Source organism: Triticum dicoccoides, chromosome 4A (assembly GCF_002162155.2).
Source record: "Triticum dicoccoides isolate Atlit2015 ecotype Zavitan chromosome 4A, WEW_v2.0, whole genome shotgun sequence".
Taxonomy (NCBI): domain Eukaryota; kingdom Viridiplantae; phylum Streptophyta; class Magnoliopsida; order Poales; family Poaceae; genus Triticum; species Triticum dicoccoides.
Window position 1 is genome coordinate 179,369,590 of NC_041386.1, and position 11,744 is coordinate 179,381,333.

Consider the following 11,744-nt stretch of genomic DNA (forward strand, 5'->3'; position numbering starts at 1 on the left):
GGTGTTACATACGTCTGGTTAGAGCAGCTAGGTATTTAAACCTGAAGACACATAGTCCTGAACACACAGTCTTCACCGTATTCTCCTTGAGCTAAGGTCACACAAACTTCGCCCAATCACTCGTGGTAAGTCTTCAGGTGACTTCCAAACCTTCACAAACTCGGTCACTCGATGATCCACAATTTCCTCTTGGATGCTCTAGACCATGACGCCTAACCGTCTAGAGGATGCACAGTCCTCAAAAGTAACAAGTGTCGGTTCCACACAGGAACAATCTCTTCAGTGATGCTCAATCACTTTGGGTTTGTAGGGGTTTGGGTTTGGGTTTTTCCTCACTTGATGATTTTCGCTCAAAGTCCCCAAAGGATGGGATGCTCTCAATGACAAGTGTCAGTTTCTCGCGGAGCAGCCAACCAACTAGTGGTTGTAGGGGGGCGGCTATTTATAGCCTGGGGAGCAGCCCGACATGATAAGACATAAATGCCCTTCAATGATATGACCGTTAGGTGGGTAGATATTTTGGGACAGCTGACGCATAGCACAGCAACGGTCGGATATTTGAGTATCGAATTCCTCAGGGCTATCATGTTCCTCACTTGTAGGCAATCCGCACTGGCGAATTCCTAACTCCTCGGTCAGAACAAATTCCTCAGAAAACAGAAGATCTTCGTCTTTGTCACTGAAGAAATTGACTGAACTGTATGAGATTTCTAATGGCTTCACTCGAAATGATTGGGTAGGTGTAGGATTTTGAAATGAGCATCACTTGGAAACTTTTTCTTAGTTTTACCTCGACCCCCTTTAACAGTACGGTGTTTCCTATGACTCAAGAAAGAGAAAATGAAACTACGAAAATAAAAGTCTTCACGCTTCATAATCCTCGCGTGAATATCAAGTCTTCACAGTCACACCAATTTCTTCACTTTCAAAGTCTTCAAGAAAACCAAAGTCTTCAGCTGAAGACATTCATTTTTAGGGATCAACTTTCATCGTAAATATCAAACTCCTCATAGACTTATAGACCTGTGTATACTCATAAACGCATTAGTCCATTAACCTATAAGTCTTCAATACACCAAAATCACTAAGGGGCACTAGATGCACTTACAAAACCTATGTGAACAATGCTGGAGGCACATCATGGCATCTCCAACAGGTAGCAAAACTCGAACGACCGGGTGCCAATTTGGAGGACATGTGTTCCTTCTAAACTAGAAGTATTTTCTTGGAGATTGGCCCGACAGTCTCTCCCGGCCGACGACTTGCTTGATCATCGCAACATGGCTACTTCACGTGTATGTGCGTTGTGTGGAGAAGCGGACAGCTCGAGGCACATTTTACTTGAGTGTAGCATGTCAAGAAGTGTTCGGGCCCTCTCAGATGAGCAAATGGTCGAACATATGTGCCAAAAACACCAAACCCAATGCAAAGGAGTGGCTATTTGCTAGAAATGACACATTGTTGAAGGAGTAGTTTACACAATTGATCTTCGCATTATGGGCGATACGGAGCTCCCGAATGAAGGATTCATGAGGACATATTTCAAAGCCCGTTAACTACCCACGGTTTTGTTATGTCTTTCTTGTCAAATATTGAATTTCCACATAAGCACACGGTGAGCTCGAGTACCAAGTCCGAGCCAGCGGATCCCTCTGTCGGCAAATCACGTGAAAACTAATGTTGATGCAGCGATATCAAGACATGGAGTTTTCGGCGCGGTCGATGCAATATGCCGAGACTAGGGGGAACGTTCATGGGCGCGTCTATGTTGTTCTTTCCACACATTTTTTTATTGTGAGATCTTTCCACACATGGTTGATCCTTCTATACTTGAGGTTCTAGCCATCAGGGAAGCATTAGGTCTTGCACATGACCTTTATGCCCATCATATCTTCGTCTCTTCGGACTGCAAGTTGATTGTGGAGGAAATTAAGAACAGGAGCTCAGTTACGTATGGACCTGTTATCATAGAAATCAAAGTTACATCATTAGATTTTGCTTTCAGCATCTTTAGTCATGAATTTAAAATCTCGAACGTAGAGACTCACAATCTCATAAAACACGATTTTTTATTAGGAGCTGTTCGTCATGTTTTAGTTAGGCCAACGAAAGATCTTCTCTTCGTCCTGTAAGCGATAATAAAGTTTGTAAAGTTGTGTAAAAAAACGCCTGCAGCCAGGATCCGGCTCCTCTACCGTGCCCAGCGGCATGGTACTCTGTCGTGCCTTCTTCCTACCCAGGGGTACGCACTGGTATGGGCCAGAATATCCCGAAAAAAAGAAGATATAGGCCAGAATCCAACCAGCCTAGCAAACCTGATACATCACACACCGCTAAAAAAAAATGGATGCATCACACCCCTGCACATTAACTAATTAACTATTACTTTTCTGAAAAAAGTAATTAACTATTATTATTTTCCCCAAAAAATATTATTATCTAAAAACACGAATTTTGTATCTCAGTCATATATTACACGGAGCGGAATTTGTATTTTATATTTTCCTTTTCCTAATTTTTATTACTTATTATTGTTTTGTCAGTTGGATCGGTCCTTTTATTTTTATTTTTTGTGCCTTTTTGTTTCTCCTCGCGACGCTCCTTGCTCGCGGAGTGGCCTATCAAAAAATAGACCGCTACTTGTTGTTTGGGCTAAATCTATTGAATAATCCTATTTGATAACTTCAGATAATTCGCAAAAAGCCCGGATAATCCACATCCGTCGGATATTATCGATACCGTATCCGCTACCATATCCGTCGAATATCCTGTTGACCAAAATCCATATCCGGGGATTCATGCGGCCGCATTTACATGTCCATGGATAGCACGTAATTACAGTTGCACGTCAGTCGGGCGGGCGTAAATGTGTTCACGTGTCTCTTATAGGTGCTCATAACGGCGTAAATATTAAAAATCGCTCCGCGTAGAATATGACTGAGATTTAGCAAAACCATTTTTCTAATAAGAGTTCATTTTCATTAAAGAATGTTGCTCATGTGTATTGCTAATTAAAAGTTAACTTTTTATACAATAATAAGTAGGTGATTTTTTTTGAGGGGTAAAACTAGTCTTTATTCATCAAAATCCACAACATGTGGGATACCGTTTAGATCATGGGATTGGCCAAACCAGAAATGGCGTCCCGGATCTAGAGACAAAGAAAATTTAGCTAAACTATGAGCTTCTACATTCACTTCCCTACGCTCAAAAGTAAAAAGACATTGAAATTGTTCTGCCTGAAGGCGAATCTCGCTAATGATTGCACCATATCTCCCCCGAGCATTCTTGTTGATATCTGAGATAACCTGTCTTGAGTCCGATGCCACAATGAAGCTCTGTAGATGCAAGTCCTCGGCTAACGCCAGTGCCTCACGACATGCGATCGCTTCAAGGGTGGCTGGATCATCAAGACCTTGGATCACCAATGATGAACTTGCTAAGAAATTCCCTTGTCTATCCCTACAGACTGTCGCCGATGTTCCTCTTCTACCCGAACGAACTCCCGCGTCCACATGGATCTTTGCAAAACCCGGTGGCGGTATTCTTGGTGATCGTCTTGGCCCTCTTGCGGAAGGTGCATGCGCTGCTGGGCGACTTTTCTTGGACATGTCAAGCTCAAATATAAATCTTTTAATAAACAAATGAGTCGCTTGTGGTGAATGAAAAATGCCCTCATGTATTGCTTTGCGCCTAGAGGACCATATTGCCCATAACGTTACAGCGATGAGCACGAACTGGTGGTGCTGCAGGGTTTCCATGAGTGTGAAAAGCCATTGCTTTGCGTTCGGTTCCGTTGTGCTTATCAGGTGCTGCGCTAACTCCTCGTCCACCAGTGCCCATGTGCATCTCGCGACAGTGCAATTGATAAGCGAATGCCTCCACGAGTCCTCTGCCCCGCATAGTCCACATCACGTAGTTTCCGTCATTTTCCTGTGAGAGTGCACATCTTCTGTTGGAAGTGAATGCTTCGACAAGCGCCATAGAAACATTCTTATCTTGGAAGGGACAGGCGTCTTCCATAAGGTTTTCCAGGAGCCTTCTTCCGCCGACATGTTCGAGGAACCAATAAGTAGGTAATTGCTCTAGTTAATCTGTGCATAGATTTTTTTTTTTTGAGAATATCTGTGCATAGATGAACGGCTGGGCTGGTTAGTTCTAATTTCTGACCCATAGGCCCAATACCAATGTGTACGCTGGGTAAGAAGGCACGGCAGAGTGGGCACGGTAGAGGATCCTCGTCCCTGCAGCCACGCGAGCAAGAGGACTAGGGTTTCTCCCCCTGTCGATTCACACCCGCATTCGCGTCGCTCTCCTCACTCCTCTCCTCTCTCCTGCGGACGGATCTCGCCGCCCCGTCGCCTCCCAAGCACGTCGCCGGTGCGCATCCTCACCGCGCAGAGGTTGAACTCTCCTCCTCCCATCCCTCTTCCATCTGTCCCCATCCCTCTCGGATCCCTCATCTCTCTCTGCCCCTTGCCCTGCTGCTTCTGCCGATGCGGATGTGAGCAGGCGGCTAGGCGGGGTGCTGCCGTTCCTGCGCGCGTTTTGCTCGGAGCCGAGCTCCCTGCCATGGCCGCCGTGGCCATGGGAGATGCTCCCCTCGCTCCTGTACAGGCGCGAGCACCCACACGCACCATGCGCGAGCACGCGCGTTCACCCCTGTCCCGCACGCACACGCATGCCCACAGCCGCGATGCACATGCTCTGTCCCGAATCTCCTTCTCCTCCTATGGATCTGTGTGATTAGCATGCATCTATGTGAACAATTGGGCTAGTAATTGTTTTGATTGCCATGGATCTGTGTGATCTGTCCCAAGAGTTTGCTAACTTGTGGAAATTAGAAGAAATCAGTAGGTAGTAAAAATTGTTATGCAATCACAACAATTCAATATGCTAACCTCCTGAATAATGTGTGCATATATTTTATTTTGTTTTGATGATGCAAATGATGTCAATATTATCAGTGCCCATGCCTTTATTAATTTATAAATCTGTGCTGAGTTTATATAGAGGAATGACAACGGCAAGACCCGAGATACGCTGATAGTGCAAGCTGCTGGTTTGGTTGCTGTTTTGTGTGCCTATATGGCCACGATGTAAATAAAAAACAACCATCAAAGTCTAGGGTATTAACCACTTTGCACACTCAAGACTGATAGTAAGCTTGAATTCGATAAGCCGAAACGAACAGAAAAAAATAAACAGTTTGTCAGGGCTTCTCGCTACCTTAGTTTATTCCCATCGTAATCCATAAGCCTGTTTTTGGAACTTCAAACCCCCACCACCAGTCAAACATCCATCTGATTTTGATTCCTTTTGCCGGTAAGCGAACCCCTAGTTTGCCTGGATTGTAATTCGGTCTGCTCTAGCCTTTTTGTATGCTGTGAACAATTGAGTCCTACCATATATTTCTTCATTGTTACCAATCTCAGTTACCCTGAAGTGATACTACAAATAGCAGTTTATTTTTGAAAAAAATGGGCCCTGTGCTTCATGTTAGGCCTGCCCCTCTGGTACAGAACCCTGGTTTGCAGTCCCTGGATTGTTCCCAGTTAATTAGCGTGATTTTCAGAAATTCCCTAGTTGTTTATATACCCCCAGTGTGAATTTCTCAGTTTTGCTCACCTTATTTCCTAGTGATGGTTTGCTCATATGGGCATTCCTGCGACGGAGGGATCTTTCCCAGTGAACCTTGAAATTTACTTTAGAAACTTATGGCATATCATTAACATTCTAGTGCCACATCTGGGCCTGATGGAAGTCATAATGTATGTGTTAGTGTATTTTCTTGTCCAGTTATGTTTATGTTTCAGAAGATGATGTTACTTTGCTATGTTGGATCCATGTGGACAGAATTGTCTATTGGTTCAGTTATGATGGTCTGGTGACTGGTGGCACATAAGTACCAAAGTTTTCAACTAACAGAGTTGTGGTATTCATGTACAGAGATGGGCTTGTGGATGCTGCTGGAGGGTTTTTTGCTTCTTGCAAATTCTTTGGCGATCCTGAATGAAGACCGCTTTCTTGGTCCCAGGGGATGGAGCATGTCTGAAGTTTCAGGAAATGGGCAAACAAAGTCGTTGAAGGGGCAGATCGTGGGGCTCATCTACGCCACACAGTTTTTGCGGATGCCCTTGATAGCGCTTAATGTTCTTATCATTGTTGTGAAAATGGTGTCAGGCTGAGGCTCTCTGCTGTTGGGTTGAACTGATTTCAATACCAGCATTATGTAAAAGCTAATCATGTTCAAAAGTTGCTGCAAGATGTTCACGCTGACTTGAATGTGGCCTGTTGGCTTTGTTGCTGTAAATCCCTCTGCTCTGAGGGTAATCTTTCCTCCTGTATGACTTCTGAATCATGCATGCATCTGTTGCTATTGGTGTGGGAGTATGCACTTGCGCTACCATGATCACCATGTAAATGTTCAGTCTAATTTAAACATCGGTACTGCGTTCGGTTAAAGACATTATCTGGTGGCAGAACCAACCTTTTCTGTAGTTTTGCCTTATTTGCCGTCTTAATTGTTGATTGTAGTATATCCTTTTCCTTGGGAATCATTTTGAGCCTAGTCTCTTGTTTTCGGTTGTTTCTGTGAAGGTTTTTTTTTTTTTTTGGTTTAGTACTGTATACATTGTGCTGGCACTGCTTTTATATTTGAACTCTTCCTGAGCTTCTCAACTTTAGATGATGATCAAGCTATGGGAGAAGGATGATTGACCCATTCACAGATTTTGTGTTGCAAGTTGGACAGTGGTTCGCGTTTTGTTTGTCAGACAAAAGTATGCTGCTGCACACAGGATTTTGTGTTCCTTTATTCACATGCTTATTACACTTCTCTAGTCTTGTAATTAGTGTTGTATTTTGATCTGGGTATTCGCATCATAACAGCTGCGACTGTTTTCTTGAATGGAAAATTAGGACATTTACTCATCTGGCACCTTCCTCTAGTCAAGCTGAACCTTAACATACCCACGGAACGATCATATCTGAACAAATTCGAACGTGTGTATCTGTACATTCTCTCAAGCAAGCAAGCTGCATTCATTGATTAAACTACGTACGTACAAATTTCTTTGCATGAGCGAGGACGGATGCTAACATTATTATATCCAGGCCACGTTGCCTCTCTTAGTACTCTATGTAGTAGTAGTAGAAGCAGTCTGCACTTTGGTTAAGGTGAGGTCGACGCCGAACTCGGGCTCCACTATGAGTTTCAGCGCTGGAGAATGGTGATAGAGCGGCGAGAGCTTGAGCGCAAACTTGGAGATGATGAGAGATATGAGTATCTTGAGCTCTGCCGTGGCGAACCCTTGGCCGAGGCAGGTCCGAGCGCCGGCGCCAAACGGCAAGTAGGAGTGCAGCTGGGGTCGAGCGTCGGAGAAGCGTGCCGGGTTGAACTCCTTGGCATCAGGACCCCACAGCTTGGGGTCAAGGTGCATTGTGGAGACAGGGATGTAGATGTTGACGCCTTTTGGGATGTGCACGCCCCCCAGCTTCAGTTCCTGAAGTGCCATCCTTGACACAAAGGCGCCTGCTGGGTACAGCCTCAGGGTTTCCTGAATCACCATCGTCAGCTGCATTTCCAATTTTATCGGAGTTCAAGTCAGCTAGCTATCATCATAATATGATCACTTTGTGAAGATTGGGGATACATTCATATGTACATACATTCTTCATTTTCTGGAGTGATTGGGAGTCTAGTGGACGGCCCCCGCAGACGTCCAGGACCTCTTGGCGGACCCGGTCCTGCCATTCTGGGTGCAGGCCAAGGAGCATTAGGCACCAGGCAGCTGTTACAGCTGTGCTCTCGTATCCTGCAAAATATATGCTCTTGCAGTTGTCCACTATAAAGTTCTCTGCCTCGCGGAGCCCCACCTTGCTGCTGCTTGCGCTGTGAAGGATCGCGCGCAGTAAATTCTTGTCCTCTCCGCTTTCCTTGACGATCTCCAGTATCAGCCTGTGCACCTGCTTGTGAAGCCCCCACGCCTGCCTGTTCTTCTTGGTAGGAAAGAACCTGCAGAATGAGGATCTTAGTCTATGTTCCTTCACCGACGAAAATGGTGAATTGTGAAAGTTTCTACATTTTGATGAACATTTTTTTAACCTTAGGCCGGTCATTTCAGCTAGCACATTTGGCTTGGACACGGCCTTTTGCAGCTCTCTGAGCTTGAGGAAGATCTTCTTTCCTTTGACGTAGCTGCTTCCGAAGCATGTCCTGGAGATGACATCTGCGGAGTAGGCTCTTATGTCGTCGTCAATCTTGATGTCTACGGTGCCGCCACTCTTGTCGACCCTCGCTTCCCATGACTCGAGCAGTGTTTGCGCAGAATCTACCATCAGATCCACCATTCCCTGGTTTGGTTTGGTTATATATAGATGAAGATACAAAATGAGTCTAGCTGTATATATGCTGCTCTTAAATAGAGTACTGTACCACAGCAGCGCAGAATAATGCAGGATTACATACTGTAAGTGGTCCTAATTACTCCGAATCTTATCAGACACTACCTAGCTGGATCAGAATGTTGTGTTGCTGCTGGGCATGCATGGTCCAAATGAGAACACTCGCGACGCATTATCTAGCTGGAGCTGAGAATTATGTAGGAGTACCTTGACCTTGTCGAGAAAGAACTCGGGCGCAATGATCTTCCTCTGGTGGGCCCAAGCCTCGCCGTTGGACTTGAGGATGCCTCTGCCGAACAGTGGCTCGTGCGTGGCCTTTAGGTAGGAGCTCTTGCCGAGGTCCAGCGAGACGCAGAGGTTGATGTCCCGAACCACGTCTGCCCGGCTCACGTGAAGGAACACCACGTTCCCCATGGAGTAAGTGAACACTGGACCTGCATGCACTCATACTACATGTTAATGAATGAATATGAAATGAACCCTGCCCGGTTCCCACACGTAATAATTACTGTACTGTAGATAATACATGTTCATCACACGTAGTAGCTAGAATCAAAGATGTACTGTATTGTTGGGAAAATAATGAGTTGTATTCCGTTTCATCAATCAATCAAATCAAAGATAAAAAAAAGAGAGTAGGAATCGTTCTTGGCATTGGCATTGCCATTGGGTTGCCGGTCACCATCGACGGCTCTGTTGGATTACCTCGGCGGAACGACCGTAAACCGACACGACGGTAGGCATCCAACAGGAGTCCGGCTCCTCCCGGCGCTCAAGATAAGAAAAGGTGAAAGCGCAGGCGTGCGGAATGGGACAGACGACACAACCGGCGGCCAAGTTGAGGGAGCGGCGTCTCCATCGCCGATCGCCACATCACGTGCCCCTCCGCAAAGCGGTGGACGGGAGCTCGCGCGCTCTGGCTGGCGGCGGCCGAATGAGCCGCGAGCCCACGCGCATGCATGCAGGCGCACACGGGGGCGATAGCTCCAGCTCCGGCTCCCAATCCCAAGTCCGACATGGACGTGCCGGCGGTCCAATCGTCTCTGGCGGTCCACACATGACATGATCCACCCCGGCGCGGACACCGCACCGCACCGGTGGAGGAATGGAATGGATGGCGTTGCTGTTGCTGGCGTTGGGAAGCCAGAGGTGGTCTCGTAGTACGTACTACTCTATGTTGCGTTGCGTGCCCACCCACCTGACGTGATATGTCGGGGCTGCCTCGTATGTATCATCATGGATAATCTGAAATTATCCTTCTAATCCGATCCATTTCCATGTGACTTGATTGTGTCTTTCTGCTTAGTGCATCAAATTATATATATTGTTACTTGCAAGCTACTAGCCGCTATCTATACATGCATGCATCAAGGACGAACAAGATTCATTTCGAGGGAGCTCGGATGATGCACATGCTGTACGTGGCTAGCTCACGGCTATGCCGTTTGCATCACGCCAAAACTATAGGATAGGATCTACAGGGAGTTCATCACCTTGACCTATTTCAGCTCTCTACAGTTACGTGCTTTGTTTCTTTCCTTTTATAAACAAAATAAAAGTACTATCGTATAGGGGGGTTGGGTTTGTTGTTCTTTGTGGGCATGCATGTCCTCTCCTGCAACATCATTCAGTTTTAGTAGGGGTGGGTTCGAGAGAACAGTTAAATCGTGCAAGCTGATGGCGCCCAGCTCACCTAATATATGGTATGTATCTTTGCTATCCAACATTGTCATGCAGCAACAGGAAAGGCCAAATTCTGAAATTCTGCAGCACGAGACCACCACAAGTTTAGTCGACCTGTTAACGTTGCAACTTCTAGAGTTAACTTAAGATCCACATCACAAATACGGATTGACAGGTTGATTTATTTAAGGAAACCATTTGTTTAATACTCCTACTGCACAGCTGGGGCCTCATCATTGCCGGGTCCTGAGAGAGATTGCACTTGATGATGCCAGATTTTTAAAATGGCCAACCTATGTTTGTTGCTACTATATGGAGTACACCAGCTTAGTGTCCAACACCAGAATGAATCAATCATTCGGCTAAATATGTATGTGCTAATATAAACAATCAGGCATCTTTGGGCTCTGTTAGTGCTTAGTACTAAGCTCCTTCCCTCAACAACAACAACAAAAAACAATTAGATAATTAAGCTCCATCTCTTCTTTGGGAGCGACGCTGCAAACTGTTTGGTGCCCGACCGATGCCAAACGAGGGGCATGAGGGGTGAGAAATATGAAGATGGCTTTGTTTTTCAGGGAAAAGAAGTTGACTGAGAAATTAGTAAGCCAAATATGTATGTATGCAACAGGAAGAAGATGCTTCAAAGGATGAATAAAGCAAATATATAAGGTGATGGCCGGAGACACAAATATACCATGCTCTTTCCTCCATTTCTCGTAGAAGGGCAGCACGGCTGGGCGGTAGTCGTGGACGATGCGGCCGCCGGCTCGGGGGGCCGACTTTGCGGCGGCGACGGCCTCCCTCATGTCGGCGATGTTGCCGTAAGGGAAAGACGGGCGCGGGCCGCCGATGCCCTGCCTCCTGAACCCAGCAAGAAGCCTCTGCGGCACCACCCAGACGGTGTAGTAGAGGTAGAGCGCGAGGGAGCACGCCCCCACGCAGCATAGGCTTAGCACCACCTTCGTCGCCATGCCCACCTCTATCATCTCTCTCTCTCTCTCTCTAAACTGCTTGATCTCTGTATGCACTTCTCTCTATGTGAGGTGGAGAGGTGGTACTGTGTTATACGGGGGACGGGAAACAAGTGGGGAAAGGTGGTAGAGTCCAAACGCCAAGTTTGGCATAGAATGGCTCCCCCGAAAAGAAATCCATCACCAGCAGTGAGAGTGTGGGCCGGGCCCTGGGGTAATATCCAAAGTGTGTACTGCCTGTCTATCTATCGAGCGTTCTCTTTTCTTTTCTTTTTATTACAGTACTAGTACCAGTACTATATAATATACTCCCCTTCTTTCTTTTTGGTGCGGGAAGGGAAGGCGATCCAGTATCTCTTTTGATCTGCGGCGACGAATCAAAAGGTTCGTACTCACTGTTCAGGCATGCATGCGGCCTCATTTCATGAAACAGTCTGAGCTACCACCTGAGCTAGCTAGGAGACAGCAGCTCTCAAATCTCGCCGTCTCGTTCAATCTTATCCACCAAAGTCGGCAAAAAATAATTCTGATGCGTGACTCCACCCACCTCTCCTCTCCTCTCGGTGCAATGGTCTTGTTGCTGCACGGCACACCCCTTTCCTCGTTAGGGCAACTCCAACACGGCGATGCATTTGGTCTGCACGACGGTCTAATGCACCGACGCAAACCCAAAACCCGTAC

General features: G+C 46.3%; 2 protein-coding genes across 3 annotated transcripts; one reads left to right on the forward strand and one right to left on the reverse strand.

Moving 5' to 3' along the window:
- Positions 1-4,220: 4,220 nt before the first annotated feature.
- LOC119285594 (protein transport protein yos1-like) lies at positions 4,221-6,472 on the forward strand. Its single transcript, XM_037564911.1, has 2 exons — positions 4,221-4,403; positions 5,950-6,472. Exon 2 carries the CDS (start codon positions 5,952-5,954, stop codon positions 6,186-6,188), a length of 237 nt encoding a protein of 78 aa, XP_037420808.1. The 5' UTR covers positions 4,221-4,403; positions 5,950-5,951; the 3' UTR covers positions 6,189-6,472.
- Positions 6,473-6,948: 476 nt separating this feature from the next.
- Positions 6,949-11,219, reverse strand: LOC119285592 (cytochrome P450 714B3-like). 2 transcript variants are annotated; one of them, XM_037564910.1, is made up of 5 exons: positions 10,787-11,213; positions 8,614-8,840; positions 8,108-8,355; positions 7,672-8,017; positions 6,949-7,577 (listed from the first exon to the last, which is right to left on the reverse strand). In XM_037564910.1, the coding sequence occupies exons 1-5, from the start codon at positions 11,076-11,078 to the stop codon at positions 7,140-7,142; spliced, it is 1,551 nt and encodes a 516-aa protein (XP_037420807.1). In that variant the 5' UTR covers positions 11,079-11,213; the 3' UTR covers positions 6,949-7,139. The 2 variants fall into 2 exon arrangements, with proteins under 2 accessions (XP_037420807.1, XP_037420806.1); XM_037564909.1 differs by having other exon boundaries at positions 7,672-8,355; positions 10,787-11,219.
- Between the last annotated feature and the right edge of the window lie 525 nt (positions 11,220-11,744).